We start from the raw sequence: 14958 nt of genomic DNA on the forward strand, positions 1-14958 counted from the left end.
CTAAGACAGAAGGATACACTTCAGTTCAAATGTCCCTGTAGCAATTGGTCTTTATATATTTTAAAGTATTTTCAACTCACCATGTCCAAATTTTGTGCTCAGTGTACATTCACGAAAAATTCGTGAGTCATGAACAGAGCCTGGCCACTTGGCTTCCACATTTGTGATAATGTTGGCAGCGTCACATATGATCTTCACAGTGCAGAGAACACAAATTAGCATCCATTACTATAATGACATCACTTGTTAGTGTGAAATGCTACAGGGAACTATGTACCTGTACATTGATGCTGTGGAAAGACTTCCTGTTCACATAGTCCCCTTCATTTACTGAGGGTGCAATGATTGGAATGTGAGTGCCATCTATACAGCCAATCACGCCTGGGAACCCTGAAAATAGCTGCAACATGTAAGTAGTAGTTCAAGTATCACCACATCATGGATTAGGTTTTGTTCATCCTGATACCTGCAATTTTGTGGAATCCCTCTTTGATGAATCTTGTGGGTCTGTGACCGGGGAACACCACAAACGAGTGCAGGAGACGTTTCAGTGCAACTGTAACATTCCTGACTGCCCGACAGACGGTAGCCTTGGAAACGTGCTCAGCGTCACCAATATTGTACAGAAAGCTCCCGTTTGCAAAAAAACGGAGTGCAGTACAAATAATATGTAATGAACTGAGAGCATGTCCGCAATGTGTCACATGAGCAACATATGGCCTGAGGATGTTATCCAAATAAATTATGGATTGTGCTGAGAAACGGTAACGTTCACACAGGAAATCATCAGGGAATGATAAAATGTCCAAACGTGCTCTAACCACTCTCTCCCGGCAGAGAGCTCTGCGGAGAATTTGGGCTCCAACATCTACTGGCTCTTCAAAGAAGGGGCACGCCATGTCTGACACTTCCTACAGTCAGGTTTCCGACAAAGAGGCGGGGACAGTCAGGGTTAGTTGCAGTAAACCTGCTAGGGGGCAGGTTAGCTTCACGGAGTGTGTCGTCATGGTGACTCACTCAGGCTTCATCTGAACTCGCTTTGTGAAACCGAAGACCCAGAGTTTTCGTTCACTCAGGGTGTACTTACTCAGAGTTTGCACTAAACCGGCTTCCTGAAATAGGGCCCTGGTGATGAAGCAAAGTCCAGACAGCCAGAGCTAGAGTTACCTTGTAGTCTCTTATAGTCACCTATATTATATTATTGTTGAGTATTGCAGCATCGACAGCGATCAACTCGAAGGAAAATGACGACGGAGGCAAAAATGTTCTTAATATTTTGGGAACTTTATTACACATGGCAAAACTTTCCTCACGGGTGCCATTTTCGTTGTGCAACACCTTTCTCTTTTTCCAGGGGCGTGATGACGCAGCATCCGCGCTCTTACAATGAAACATCGCCTCCCCGTGGTGACAACCAAAACACTGTCTCTGCTAAACCACAGCAACCATAATGCAGTTAAACACTGTGCAACATGAGTACACACAATGAATATGTCAACAATTATATTATATTACATTATCCATTTTCTTCTCCTTATCCAATTTAGGGTTGTGGGGAAACTGCCATAGGGCAAGAAGCGGGATACACTCTGCACAGGTCATCGGTCTGTAGCAGGGGAACACAGGCCAACCATTCACACTCACATCTACAACACCTACAGCCAATTAAAATCACCAGTGAACCTAACAAGCGCGTGTTTGGACTGTTGGAGGAAACCAGAGTACCCGGAGAGGACCCAGCCAGACTCCACACAGAAATATCTGCCAGATGGTGGATTATATGATATAATATGATATGATAAATACATTCTGGGATCAGGCCAGTGACTGAAAAATTACAATTTTATTGCAGTCATTTAAAGTAAAACGATGTTCTGGGTAAACGATTTGTTGCATTATTGCTAACATAGGTTTTTATAAATGTAATTCTATTAATCGGTAAACAAAATAATGGCGAAGATGACTGAAATCATTCTAATAGTATTGAGATTAATTTGAGCGCTGATATTCTTAAGGACGAATCCTCGTCTCCTCTCCCCCTCTCCACGCCTTCTCTCCTCCCCTTCGTCTCTCTCTTCATCCTCGCCAGCCTTCATCCTCCACCTGAAACTGATGTGGACACAAACACTATTCTTCCTTTGATGTCAGAGGGAGAGAGTCCTCTGCTTTTGCTCGCATCTAACGCGGTTGGAGAGCGACTCTTCCTTTTTCGGCCAGGCCGCTTTAGGGCACGGCAGGGCGGAGAAGGAGCGACGCGGGGTTCGGTGCCGGAGCGGGTCTGCGGAGCTCTGGCAGCGGCTGCTTAATGAAGGAAAGAGCCGCGGGCTGATTACAGCACCGAGACAAGCTGCAGGAGGAAATCCGAGGAGCTGATTCTTTCAGAGTGAGCTGCAAAGGAGCATTCACCATGTTTCTGTCCGTGTGTCTAATATGGACACAGCTGCTGCTCACAGGTAAGCGCCTGCTGTGTGTTACTTCACAGTGATCCTGTTTCGGTGATTAGATATGTTTCTACAGTCCAGCCTGTAAACGTGCGCGCAGATGGTGCTCACATCTCCTCTAAAGTGCGGTTTGCTTGTTTGATAGCTGGCTGAAGGTCTTCCAGATAAAATAAGAAAGAATAACCGCTAGCGTCCTTAATAGGATTTTACCCAGTGCAGGTGATGTTATATCATCTGCAAATACATAGTTTAAGTCCTTAAGCTGACATTCCTCAGAAGAAGTGCTTAAGTCTTCCACAGCATGTGTGCTGTACACATGTAGAGGAACAAAAACATAGAAAAGACAGCCTTTTAAATATTGTCTGTACAGAAGTGTTGAATATAGATGACTCTATTGCTGCAAATACTGCAAAAATAGGCTATGATAGAACCCATTTCCATTGCTGACTCATATAGTTTTCCAGTATTTTCTAGTGCATTGCTATATCATATTCACAGAGCAACATTTTAATAGTTTCTGTTTAATAATGTTAATCCCAGAATGACACACTGAAGTGGGGTACTGTGATTTTGAGCATAGCATTTTAAGACCTGTGCTTGAAATGTTTTTTCCATTGAATAATTTCTGTATCAAAAGGATTGCATTTAAAAAATATTCCATTTCTATAATCGAGTCATCTGAAGCTGCGGCAGAAGGTGCTGGCATCCTCACTGCACCTTCCCGGCTGTTTTAATGACGCAGTTCCTGAGCAAAGTCTCGAAATTGAATCTAGGTCAGAGTAAACCACCAGACTGTGTCCCCACAAACCTGGGTTCCTAATTGGCAGCTGGACAGCTGCTGTGTTTTACACATGGGGTCATATAGAAATTCAAGAAGATCGATGGCTCCCACACTGCAGGGATTCACTTTTACCTGTGCACCACAGACAGATGCATTTCAGTATTGCTACATGATATGACTGGTAGAAGTAGAAGCAGGTGCTGGGCTGGAAACAAGCTCACAGCTGAAGAATAAGATCAGCTACTGGCTCACTGCAGGGCTCCATTTTTACCAGGCTGAGGTGAAACTGGAGCTCTGCAGTAAGTGAGCTGTGGAGCATTTTCCTCTGTTGTGAGGTTGTTTTGGCACAAATGCTGCCCTTTTTGGCATGTATATGTAAGCGCTTTTCTTTTTTGTAAACTAGAAACTTCTCGGTTCAGATTCCTCCAAGTACAGTTAGGTTCCTGCTGTTTAAAGACAAGTTTTTAATTTGGCTAAAAATGTATCATTGCTCCTTTGATTTGGCTCCATACGAGCATCCCTTTGACTTTTCTGTCTGATAACGGGCATGAAGCCTCCTGGGGGAAATGAAAGCTCCTAAACAGGAAGAAGATTGCACTTTTGTGTTCCTGGAAGCTGCTTTTAGATTTCCCCAGGCAGGTGAAATGGATGCTGCTGGAACGACTGGAATAACTCTAATAAAAGGTAGAGAGAAATGGGTTTGCTTTTTGAAGTTTCATAGGAAAGGTTTGGTGTTTGTCGTTGGGTTTCTCCAAATTTGAGAATGGATTTAGGAAAGGTCTAACCAGAAGAAGGGGACTCAATTGGGATCCAGAAATTTCTGAAAGGATTCTTTACCAATACAAGAGAGTGGGCATGATTAAATAAGAATGACAGAAGAAGAAAATATTACAGACGAATCCAGATCCAGATATTCGTCTTGTTCCAGGGACTTAGCTCATTCATGTTCTGAAAAGAATTTTACTGCCTTAAAAATTGTAAAGAGTCCTGATTCTGCATCCCTGCTTGGATGTAAACAAAGATGGCAATAACATTGATATCTCACACCTTGAATGGGATTACTATGAAGCTTTTAAGGCAAAGAAAACTAAAAGTAAGCACTTTTGAAACATCTTGACATAGGAACACCGAGATCTCCTGAGACGCTGGTATTGTGCGACCACGTTGGTTTGAGACTGATGGAGTTTTGACTATAGTGTGAGATCTGTAATCTTCATAATTTGATATTTGAGAGGTACTTAGCTTTTTGCAGATTTATGTACATCACCTGTTGGATGAGCACTTTTTTGTCTTCCTTCTTTTGGCCCTTTCAGGGCAGATCAGTGTTTGGTGTCTGTTGATTTTGGCAGACTTTGACCACAAACAGTTGTGGTCTCTAAAGCTAATTGGAGCCTGTTGTGGCCTTCTTACAAGTATCTGATCAACAATATGACCTATATGCAGTGAAATTGTAGAATTTTATTTGGATGTTTGCCAACCTTCTAACCAATTTTGCTCACTTCGCTGATAACTTGGCATGGCACTCATCACAGATATGGTGACTAGGTCCAATAAAACATGATGGAGGCCCAAATGCTAAAGGTAAGGCTTCAAAATGCGGAGCTCAGAAACAAAAGGGTGATGTCACAGTGGCTACATCCATCTTTTCTATACAATCTGTGTTATAGACCCCAAATGTTCCAGTGAGTACATTCCTACCCGCTGCAGTGTAGGGAGATTCTTTTTTTTTTTCAAGACAAACATTGGATGGAAATAAAGACAGAAGACAAACACGATACTTAACTTGAAACAGATTTATTTTACAGAAACAAGAAGTCAACATCCTTGTGTCCTTGTTTTTTCTCATTTAAACCTGTTAATGAATTTTAATAGTCATAACTTTAAACATCTCTCCTCCTCCTCTCTCACACACGCGCACGCGCATACTGAAGACTTTGCCCTTGCTCTAATTTGACCTGTGATTTGCTGGTAGTCTCATGGAAAAGAGGCAGAGCCGGCTCCTCTGTCCAATCCGAGCACAGCTCAACTCAGCATTGTGCATGGCAACCAGGAAGCTGTCACTAGGGAAAAAGATGCCAAACAGAGACGAGAAGAGCCATGTCAGCTTCCCGGACGCCTGAAAGGCCTGCTTCAGTTTTTCATTTCAGCTGAGACCTGATTTATTGTTGCAGCTTCCTGTTGCTGTTAATGTTTTACAGCAAAATTCAACATGTTTCTTTTATTTTTAATGAAACCTACTTTCAGACATATGTATTTTCCAGATAAAATTGAGACTCTATATCAGGTCTCTCTTCCTGGTTTCTGTCTGCATTTGTTGACTCACAGAAAACAGGTTTTTGGCACCGATACAGCAGAGAAAAATAATGTTTGCAGACCGACAGCAGTCGGAGGACACCTTTTCCGTGTCTTTGCTGCCAGAACAAACATTGGAGTCTAACAGACGGCCGGACGAACAGTCTGTCAGCTTAGGCTGAAGCTGCAGGAGAAATTTCCAGCATCATCTGCTCACTCCTCTTCCTGCAGACAGTTAAAATAACATAAGTGATGCAAGCTAGCGTTATAGCTAGGCAGCAGAAAAGCCTAACAAATTGACTTTAATAAATAAAAAGATGGACAATACACAAGTCTATCGCTGTGAATATACAGAGTTTCATGCACTTGGCCTCTTGTGTTGGTTAGACATGATTAGTCATTTTAAATTTTAATTCTTGATTGATTCACATGCAGACTTGAGCTTTTTAATGTCTTCAAGTGTATATTTCAGAAACTTTCTGCTTAATCAAATCGGTTATTTTTCTGTCCGCCAGCAAACTAAACATGAAGAGGACTGGCCACTTCTGATGGTTCTTTCATGTCTGAGTGTTCTTTAAATAGAAAGGACCATGAATGAATATGAAACGAAGAAAGTGCTTCTCTCAGTCATCCCCCCCCCCCCCCCCCCCCCCCCCACCACCACCACCACTCAGGATAAATAAAGACTGATGGTGAATTATGCAGTGTTCGTATTTATCACAGATGGGTGGGTTCAGTCAGTGCACAGGGGTTTCCTCTCAGCCTGCCTGCAGACTCATGAAAGTCTCTGTCCTGCCCAATGAGCTGGGATGGCAGAGGCAGACAGATGGGATCTCCTGCTCTCATTTTGTCTGCTGCTTTCTCTTCATCTCTGTGAGAGATACTGAATGTGATGTGTTGGAGAACGACGTGATGAAAGATAAGAGGCATGAGGAGGAGGACACAGCAGAGAATTTTTACAAGAAATAGATTTTTGAACTGTAAAGCCTTGGTGCACGTCTTCTTTCTCAAGTCTCGAGTGAAAAGCTTTGGATAAATGCCAGCACACAGATTACTTTGAAAATTTATCATGTGTAATTAAAATCTACTAAAGAACTATTAACATTAATTTTAATTAATTATTGTAAAATAACGCTCATTCTCTGAAATTATTTTAACTAGCAACTGATTTGACGCTTTCCTACTTCTGTGGACATTATCCACATCTTTACAATAAAAATAGAAAAAGTTTTTTTATTTTTGAAGTCCAAAAAATTGCTCATCTAATTCCCACTTATGTCAAATGTGTCATGTTCATGGTTTTACAATTAATAGTTTTGGTCTCTTTAGCTGATTTTATCCATCATAACAAATGTAAGGAGGTAATGTTTTTATAACTCACCTGTTTAAATCGCATTAACCTTTAAATTTGCATTTAAAGGCGTGGCTTTTTGACAGGTGAAGTGTGACTCAGACGGCTGCTAGCTGAGTGCTAAGCTTTTCCAGCATTTTTAGTGCAATTATCTGACCAATAATATGTCTGCTGTCAGGTTAAATGCACTAACAGTCCATTCAAGAAGGCTGTGCTTCAGTTTATGTGAGTAAGGAGGATTTATTTTAGATGTTACTTAGTGCTACCTAGTAAGCTCTATTTTTGCATTGCACAGAGCTGCTAACAAGACTAGCTAGCATTAACGAATATGTTCGTTAATCTGGTCACTTCTGGCTCCAAAAAAAACAACATGGAAAAAAACAACATGGCGGGACCCAAAACACTAATGTTGAGGCTTCCAAACCAATGGATGAGGTATAGCTTTAGAAAAATTCTTTAGTTTAATGTGGTGTGGTGTACCTCAGGGTTCTGTACTGGGTCCACATCCACTAATATTATCTCATACAACTTTCATAGAGAATATATTCAGTTGTATTGTATATGCTCGTATGTGAAATCACATACGCTGCTGCACTGAAAGTGCTTCCTCAGGGTTTTTTGTTCCTTTTGCCATGATAATTAAAGGGCGATGGTGAATTATGCAGTGTTCATATTTGTCACAGTTGGTTGGGTTTAGTTGGTGAGCAGGGGTTTCCTCTTGCACAGTCTATGGCTCCAACACTATACCACTGAGATTAAAAAGGTGCATCATTCATTAGAGCAGCTTCAGTCCGAGTCGATGCAGCAGCATAAACCTGCATGGTCTGACGGACTGTGGAAATTATCCACTGCAGGAATTCTAAACTAACACACTCTCTCTCTCTCCCCCCCCCCCCCCCCCCCCCCCCCACAGAATCATCTTCCAATGAGGCCTCACCTTTCCGCCACTTGGGTCGTTTCCCTCCATCTCTGTATGGTCATCAGGAAGTGAACAAACTGCCAGAGTTCCAGCACCACCTCCATCATCATCGTCACCATCAGCACCCTGCCAGATTAGCCAAAGACCTACCTGATGGTCTGTTTCCTCAGGAGCCCGCCGGCCAGCAAAGCCTTAACCTGCTGGCACGACCACATCATGAGGTGCAGCCGGAGCATGCCGCTATATCGGCACGACATTTGGTTACTGTGGTGAGTAACCAGCCATTTGACATCAGGATTCTTAGGATACATGTTATGTTGACACAAACTGAGGAGTGTGAAAGGGTCTCAGTCTGGACATGAACACGGTCATATTAACTGTCCGTTGGGTTTACAGCTTGTCACGTTATGATTTTAGCATGTTATGATGTGTACTACCAAAACTGGGGATTAGAAGGGAATTTGGCTTTCTCTTATATCGATGCAGAAAAGTTCGTTTTTATAAATTCACCAGAATACAGAAAACTGAGTGTCTGTGCTGAAAAATGCATTCTTTCTAGCAGAGGATGTTTGGTTTCTGAAATATATTTCAGACACAAAAATGTTCCTTGCTTTAAGCCCTGGAAGTAAATCCGACCAACAGGAATCCATAGTGATGAAATGTCAGTTTGACAGCTGGTGAAATTCCAGCAGCTGAAGGCTGCAGATAAGGAATTTCTAGATGGTGTGAGTCAGTCGTCTTATTTTCCCACCGTTGATATGATTGTTGGATAAACGGGGTGAGGGAGGTTACAGGCAGCTCATGCTGAGAAGATCAGAGGTCGCAGTGAAGGGGCAGGAAGTGAATGATGGGTGAGACGTTGCTCTATCCACATCATGGGAGGAGGAGGAGGAGAGATGCTGCACTCACTGTTGCTATGGTAACCTTGATCGTGTGTGTGTGTGTGTGTGTGTGTGTGTGTGTGTGTGCATGAGAGACCCACTTTACCTTCACAATGGGGTGGTTGCGTAACTCGGGGACAAACAGCAGTGACCTTCACAGCGATGCTGAGACAACGACACAGGTGGACGAATGAGGGAGATAGGCGGGTAAAAGATGGCAGTGCTAGACGACGGTATGATGACACCAACAAGCTCTCCTTATAAATAACGATGTTGGAAAGCCATAACATTTTTTTCTGTGACCCAGATTCTGACTGCAGGTTCAGCTGTGCTGTGTTCTCACACTGATGCTCAGGTGTGTTCCTCTCAGCAAAGAACACATCCATAAATCTTTTTTTGGACTATTTTTACTCTCATGAGGATTTTTTTTTTTTCCAGCGGGTCTGTGGAAAAAAAAAAAAAAAATTTCTTTCATTTGCTTGTTGCTGTAACTGCATGAGTCATAGTATAAATGTGAATATTCATCCTGTGTCTGAAACAACTCGGGCAACTCTTCCTTTATAATAGCCGTCTTCTGATTGGCTGCTCTTCACTCTAGCAGAAGGTGGAACAACTACTTGTAAAGCTCGTTTTTGCTGGGGTTTGATTGTAGTATTACTATTAGTAATTACCACTATTAGTGGTGTCCAGACTTCCTCACTATTGAACACAAGCAGCCACTTTTATTATATATGAGAAGCAGAGATCACCAGGGCGTGACTCTAGTTATAGGAGCTCATGTGTCATCATGTGAACACAGTAAAATATTTCCTGTACTATTTTTGTCTTCATTTACCATTTGCTTGCTCCCCACTGTACCACATATTGGATTTCATGATTGATTCCTTGTGTACGTCTTCAGAGCTGTGGTCAGTCATCTGATACTTGGTCTGATTCACAGCAGGCAGAGAGATTTATTTATAGGACAAACACTGCTGCTGATTCATTTAACTGAATCTCTACATGCCTGAAATGTGAAGTCTCGCTACCAACACTCCCACAATATTTCGCCAAGCAGTCAATGGTGTCATCGCCACAGATGCATTGTAGGAGTAGAGGCAATGTGAAGAAACCTCCAGTGGAAACTAAAAGACGGGCGAGGATGCTGAGAGCTTACAGATGGCTACCTGTCTGTCTCTGCAGCTCAGTCTCCCTCTGTGTTTGTTTTTGGATCAGTCTGCAGGATGGGGGGTCCTTCCAGTGGGGCATAGGTCACCCTTCACAATGCACAATGAATAAAACACACACAGACCAAAACATAAGAACATTTGAAAGGACTGCTGTGAGAAAATAATATGAAATCGAAATTTGTATTTAAAGAATTAACACATTCATGGGACCAGTTAATCAGGGTCACATCAGCTGGTATGAGCAGGTAATAAACATGAGATGTATTAAAATACAATAGCACTTTTTGGTTAAAGTACGAAGAGTACATTATTGGACTCTGGCATTTCTTTTTTCTTTCGTAAGCAGGTGTTTATTTCCTTCGTGGTTTCCAAGTTAAACGCTTGTGTGTAATTTTAGTTTTAATTAAATTGTGCGGCTAATTTGTTGGTGAGTTATCTCTGACTGCCACTGGGCCACAGTCAGCCTGTTTTTGAGAGACGGTCAGATTTTCTGACACAATGACTTGATTTTTCAGCCCCTCATGTCCCCTGATGACCTTTCTGCTTTTATCAATGAGAAACTGCTGTGAGGCGCAGTGTACACTTGAATAACTCGTTTCTGTGTTAACTGACTTCCCGTGTGGTCACATGACCCATCCCTGCAGGCTGCTGCCGTGCCATCACTTCACCACTAATGGACGGAGAGTTTCTGTGACACAGTTGAGCCTCGCCGCACTCACTGATCTAACTCTTTGGTGGCCACGGTGCATTAAAAAGCTCCGACAGCACAAACACAGTCCAGAGGTCCAGCTCAGGGATTCCACTTACCTGAGTCTGTGTCACCATCCACCTTAAAGGTGTAGTTTCCTGTTTTTGTTCGTGGATGACAAAAAAATTAGGCCTGCTAGAACTTCACTGTTTACCTACGATTACTTACAGGCTGTTGCTCTGCGTTGTTTAGTCTAATAAAAGTATGATGCGCATAAGCTTAAGACAAAAATCGAGCCACCTACATTACCTACAAACCTGAAACTTCCCCTTCTCTCTGTCCACCCCCACAACTCCTACAGTTGCTGCTCTCAAACTCCTCTGCTGCACTTCTTGAATATGCAGACGTGCAAACCTCTTCCTGAATCTCATGTTGTTGTTATTATTCTGTTGTGATATGTCAACATAATATGACTCAAGGAACATGCTATGATGGAAGCTGAGAGAGGCGGAGCGGTTGCGTAACTCCCAGATGGTACCCAGTCACCTCCTGTCTCTGCATCCCATCGCATTCCTGGAAGACACTACTGTGTGTGAGTGTGTGTCTGTGTGTGTGGCCTTTGTTTCCCTGTCAGCTTCTCACTGCATGTGTGAGCTGGTTGTTGCACACAGATTTTGCTGTACTTGATATAAAAGTGCAACGGTTTACCACTTTAGCAGGATGTCTGATGCAGAAGGGGCACGTTGGAGGCGTCCCTCTGTGAATGTGAAAAATCACTGGGTGAACAGTGCTGTCGTGTATTCTTATACAGTAACTACATCAGGGCTTTCACAGATGTGCAGTCAAACTTTTTCCTGGAGACAGATTATTGAATTTTTCTTGTTGAGTTTGAAAAACCTTCAAATTTTCAAATGTGCAAAGCCAATGTTTAAACATGCAGACCCAAACCAGCGGGCGGGTGACTGAGTTCATATCTCTGCCTACACACGTGTGTGTGTGTGTGTGTGTGTGTGTGTGTGTGTGTGTGTGTGTGTGTGTGTGTGTGTGTGAGATAACTGCTGGTGGAGGGAACTTTGACACCACTTCAAACCCACAGAGATGAACATGATTCATCCACTGCTCTGCGTTTGCTCGGTTAACTCCTAAAGTCTGTCTACAGGTTTGCTTTGACGTTCATGCTAGTGTCGTTGAGTGATTTTTAACTTTTAAATGCATAGTTTAAATCTTTAGTCAAGTGAGACTATTTTAGTCCTACTTCTCTTTATATTTAGTTCTTTTATTTTACTACTTTAACAATATTAGCTAACATTGCAGAATGGTTGGGACGGGAGCAACGAAAGGCTCAAAAAGGAAATGGTGCAGCAGGTCAGAAACATGCTGGATTTAAAATGAGTGAAAATGAGTTTTACCAATCTACAAAATGGTGTCTACACATTGTAGAAAAATTTCAGTATAATGTTCATCAGTGTAAAATTGTAGAGACTTTGAATATCTTGTCACTTACAGGACGACATGTCCTCGAAAGTTTCAGAAAATCTGGAGAAATCTCTGTGTGTAAGGGACAAAGCTAAAAATCAATATTTGATGCCTCCGATCTTTGGGCCCTCAGGCGGCACTGCATTACAAACAGATGTTATCCACATCTGCAGGTTAAAGCTCTGTCATGCAAAGAAGAATCCAGATGAGCTGCTATCTTCTCTGGACTAAAATGGAGCGAAGCAAAGTGGAAAGTTAATAAAAAAACGTGGACACTTCTTCCAAACTAAAGAGAAGAGAGACCATCCGGTTTGTTATCAGTGCTCATGTCTTCATATTAGAAGAGTGCAGTGCTGAACTGGCCTGCCTGTACTTCAGATCTTTCACCACCTGAGAACATCTGGAGCATCATGAAATCAGAAATACGACAAAGACCCGGAACTGCTGAGCAGCTAGAATCCTGCTAGATTCCAGCTTTCTGGAGCTGCCAAATTCAAAATGATTTTTTTTTGAAATGGTGTTTCTCTCAGGGTTTGTGATTTGCAAATCATTGCATTTTGATTTCATTCCAGCTTCCTTTTTCCCTTTTTTATCCCTGGGCGCAGTTTTGTTTGTGTTGTGTTTTTAACATCTTTTCCATGTGGGTGTCCAAATAGGTGTAAATTGTGAAAAGGGGTGGATGTTAATCTAGTGTAATACCCACCCCAAACCCTACCACCATTACTGCTTCCTGTACTCAAATCATTTTTATATCAATATACTGAAAGTCTTTACGTTAGTAAGTGAAACATCGTGTGTTAGCACTGCACTCTATACTGTTTACTAGGGGTGGGTTTTAATAATCGATTCATCGATTCAAATCGATTCTGGCTTGGATAACGTGATATCGATTCATTAAAATCCTGAATCGATTTTTTAATATAAATGTATTTTGCCCGAAATTCCAGAATCTCAGGTGAAACGTCACAAAATTTTGACAACCACCAAACAGCTAAAACAGTAAATGAGAGCAGGTACACGGATTCTGCACAAAGACGTAAACACAAAGCGCGGACCCGTGGATCAGAATCGGTCTTACCCGACGGCACGGACGCGGTCGGGGCTGAAAGCCGACAGCTCGCTGATTCTGATGTTTCGGCGGGTCCGCGCTTTGTGTTCACGCCCTTTTTGCGCTGATTCTAAAGCTGTTAGTTTTATCTCTCTCCAAACAATATTGACCGAACCAGCAGCAAAAGAAGATCCAAACTACGCTTCACATAAACATCGTCATGAATTCCCTCTGACGTTTACTGTTTTGCTTCCAACACGATAAAATCACACTTCATGCACAGCTCCCCCCGCTGTATACTTCAAGAACAGTTTCCCGTCTATCCCCGAAATCTGTTTTCTGCATTATTCGCTTGCTTGTTACGCACAAGACTACCGTTGTTTACAGCGCTGTCGGCTGATGTTTTTTTTTTTTCCTTTTACTTACTTCCGAAAAGAAAACCTAATTTCTGCCGTTCAATAGGCTTCTGAACAAATTTAAACTTTTTAAAATTATGCAAAATGCAAAACGCTTAGCCGTGTCTCTAATAAAACCGTTGTAACTTCAGAGGTAATGTTCATATGCTGGTTAATGGTTTTCTTTCGTTTTTGATGTACTGTGGAATATTTTTATAAAATCCCAGGCCAGGAAAATCACCTTCATGTTTTTCTGTGTTTTATCTTCAGCTACTTTGACACAAAGGCATCTGCTGTGATGCTCACACCTTTGATAAAGTCTCGAAAGTGTCAGCTTCCTTTTTATAGATACAAAAATATGTGAATGTACTGATCTGAATTATAATATTTCTGACTGAGGCAAAATTTCCCAGATTCAAATCCAATCGAATTGAATCGTGGATCGAATCGATTCAGGACCTTGTGAATCGGAATCGAATCGATTCTAGAAATCAGAGACGATACCCAGCCCTACTGTTTACCAGCCTCTTACAGATTCTTAAAGAGCCTTTGTATCCTAAAAATATTCAGATGGGTAATAATCAGTTCATTGTGCTGAGGAGAACCCCCCCCCCCCCCCCCCACACACACACACACACACACACACACACTGAAAATAACCAGTAAATGCAGTTATTATAAATATAATATAAACTAACAGAAATAAATTAAGTATATAAAAAAACTCTTCAAATAGAATAAGGAGATTTGATGTCATGATACCACTCTGTGCTGATAAAAATACAACTGCAGTAATTTTTCTCAAAGGAAACAACACAAGCATGAATAATCGAACCTCATGTTATCCCACTCATTCAGCCGTGTGTGTGTCTGTGTGAGATCTCACTGAGCTGGAGGTCACGTGTCGCTCACGTTTTTCCCACCAGCGCTCTGCACAGAAGCTGCACAATGGAAGGAAAAAGAGACTGAGGCAGATTCCACACGGAGACGGTTATTTAAAGAAAAAAAATCATAATGTGATTAAATTCACGGTACAGAAAATATTACCAGCTCTGACTGAAGTTGTGTCAGTCTGAGTAATTAGGTGATGTCAAGCAGTCAAAATTAATTCTCCGCATGGATTATTGTTTTGCTATCTCTGTTATTAATGATATTGCATATTTCTGTTAAATACCCACCATTCTTGGCCTGACCTTTATACTCAACCCTTTTTGTTGGTTTTTCCTTTAATTTGTCATCCGGCAAGGCAACGTTATCCATATGCAGAAGAGGTATATGCATTTCAGCTCAGTTCAGTTTTATTTTTATAATGCCAACATTTGCTCCATGACGTTTTATACTGTAAGGTAAAGACTAGTGGTGCAACGGATCACGGTTAATCCGAACCGATCCCACTCCACGGTTCGGCACGCACGTGATCCGAAGATTCGAAAAAGAAGAAAAAAAAGTATGTGTATGGTGCACGTGGTCAGTCTGTCAAGCGATAGTTATAGCCAGCGCTACCGGTCCAAGTGGAG

The 14958-nt window shown here is 41.9% G+C and overlaps 1 protein-coding gene and 1 pseudogene across 1 annotated transcript in view; both read left to right on the top strand.

Annotated features, from left to right (window-relative positions):
• The window catches only part of LOC146369571 (NACHT, LRR and PYD domains-containing protein 12-like), a 335320-nt pseudogene that overhangs the window by 23013 nt on the left and 297349 nt on the right, over positions 1-14958 (top strand).
• The window catches only part of LOC146369572 (receptor-type tyrosine-protein phosphatase R-like), a 39891-nt gene continuing 26683 nt past the window's right edge, over positions 1751-14958 (top strand). The window contains exons 1-2 of the mRNA XM_084909171.1: positions 1751-2453; positions 7779-8053. Coding sequence (XP_084765297.1) covers positions 2408-2453; positions 7779-8053 — 321 coding nt within the window. The 5' untranslated portion in view covers positions 1751-2407. The remainder of the gene's footprint in view (positions 2454-7778; positions 8054-14958) is intronic.

This window comes from Perissodus microlepis, chromosome 17, assembly GCF_051167445.1.
Source record: "Perissodus microlepis isolate ML-2025 ecotype Zambia chromosome 17, ASM5116744v1, whole genome shotgun sequence".
Taxonomy (NCBI): Eukaryota; Metazoa; Chordata; class Actinopteri; order Cichliformes; family Cichlidae; genus Perissodus; species Perissodus microlepis.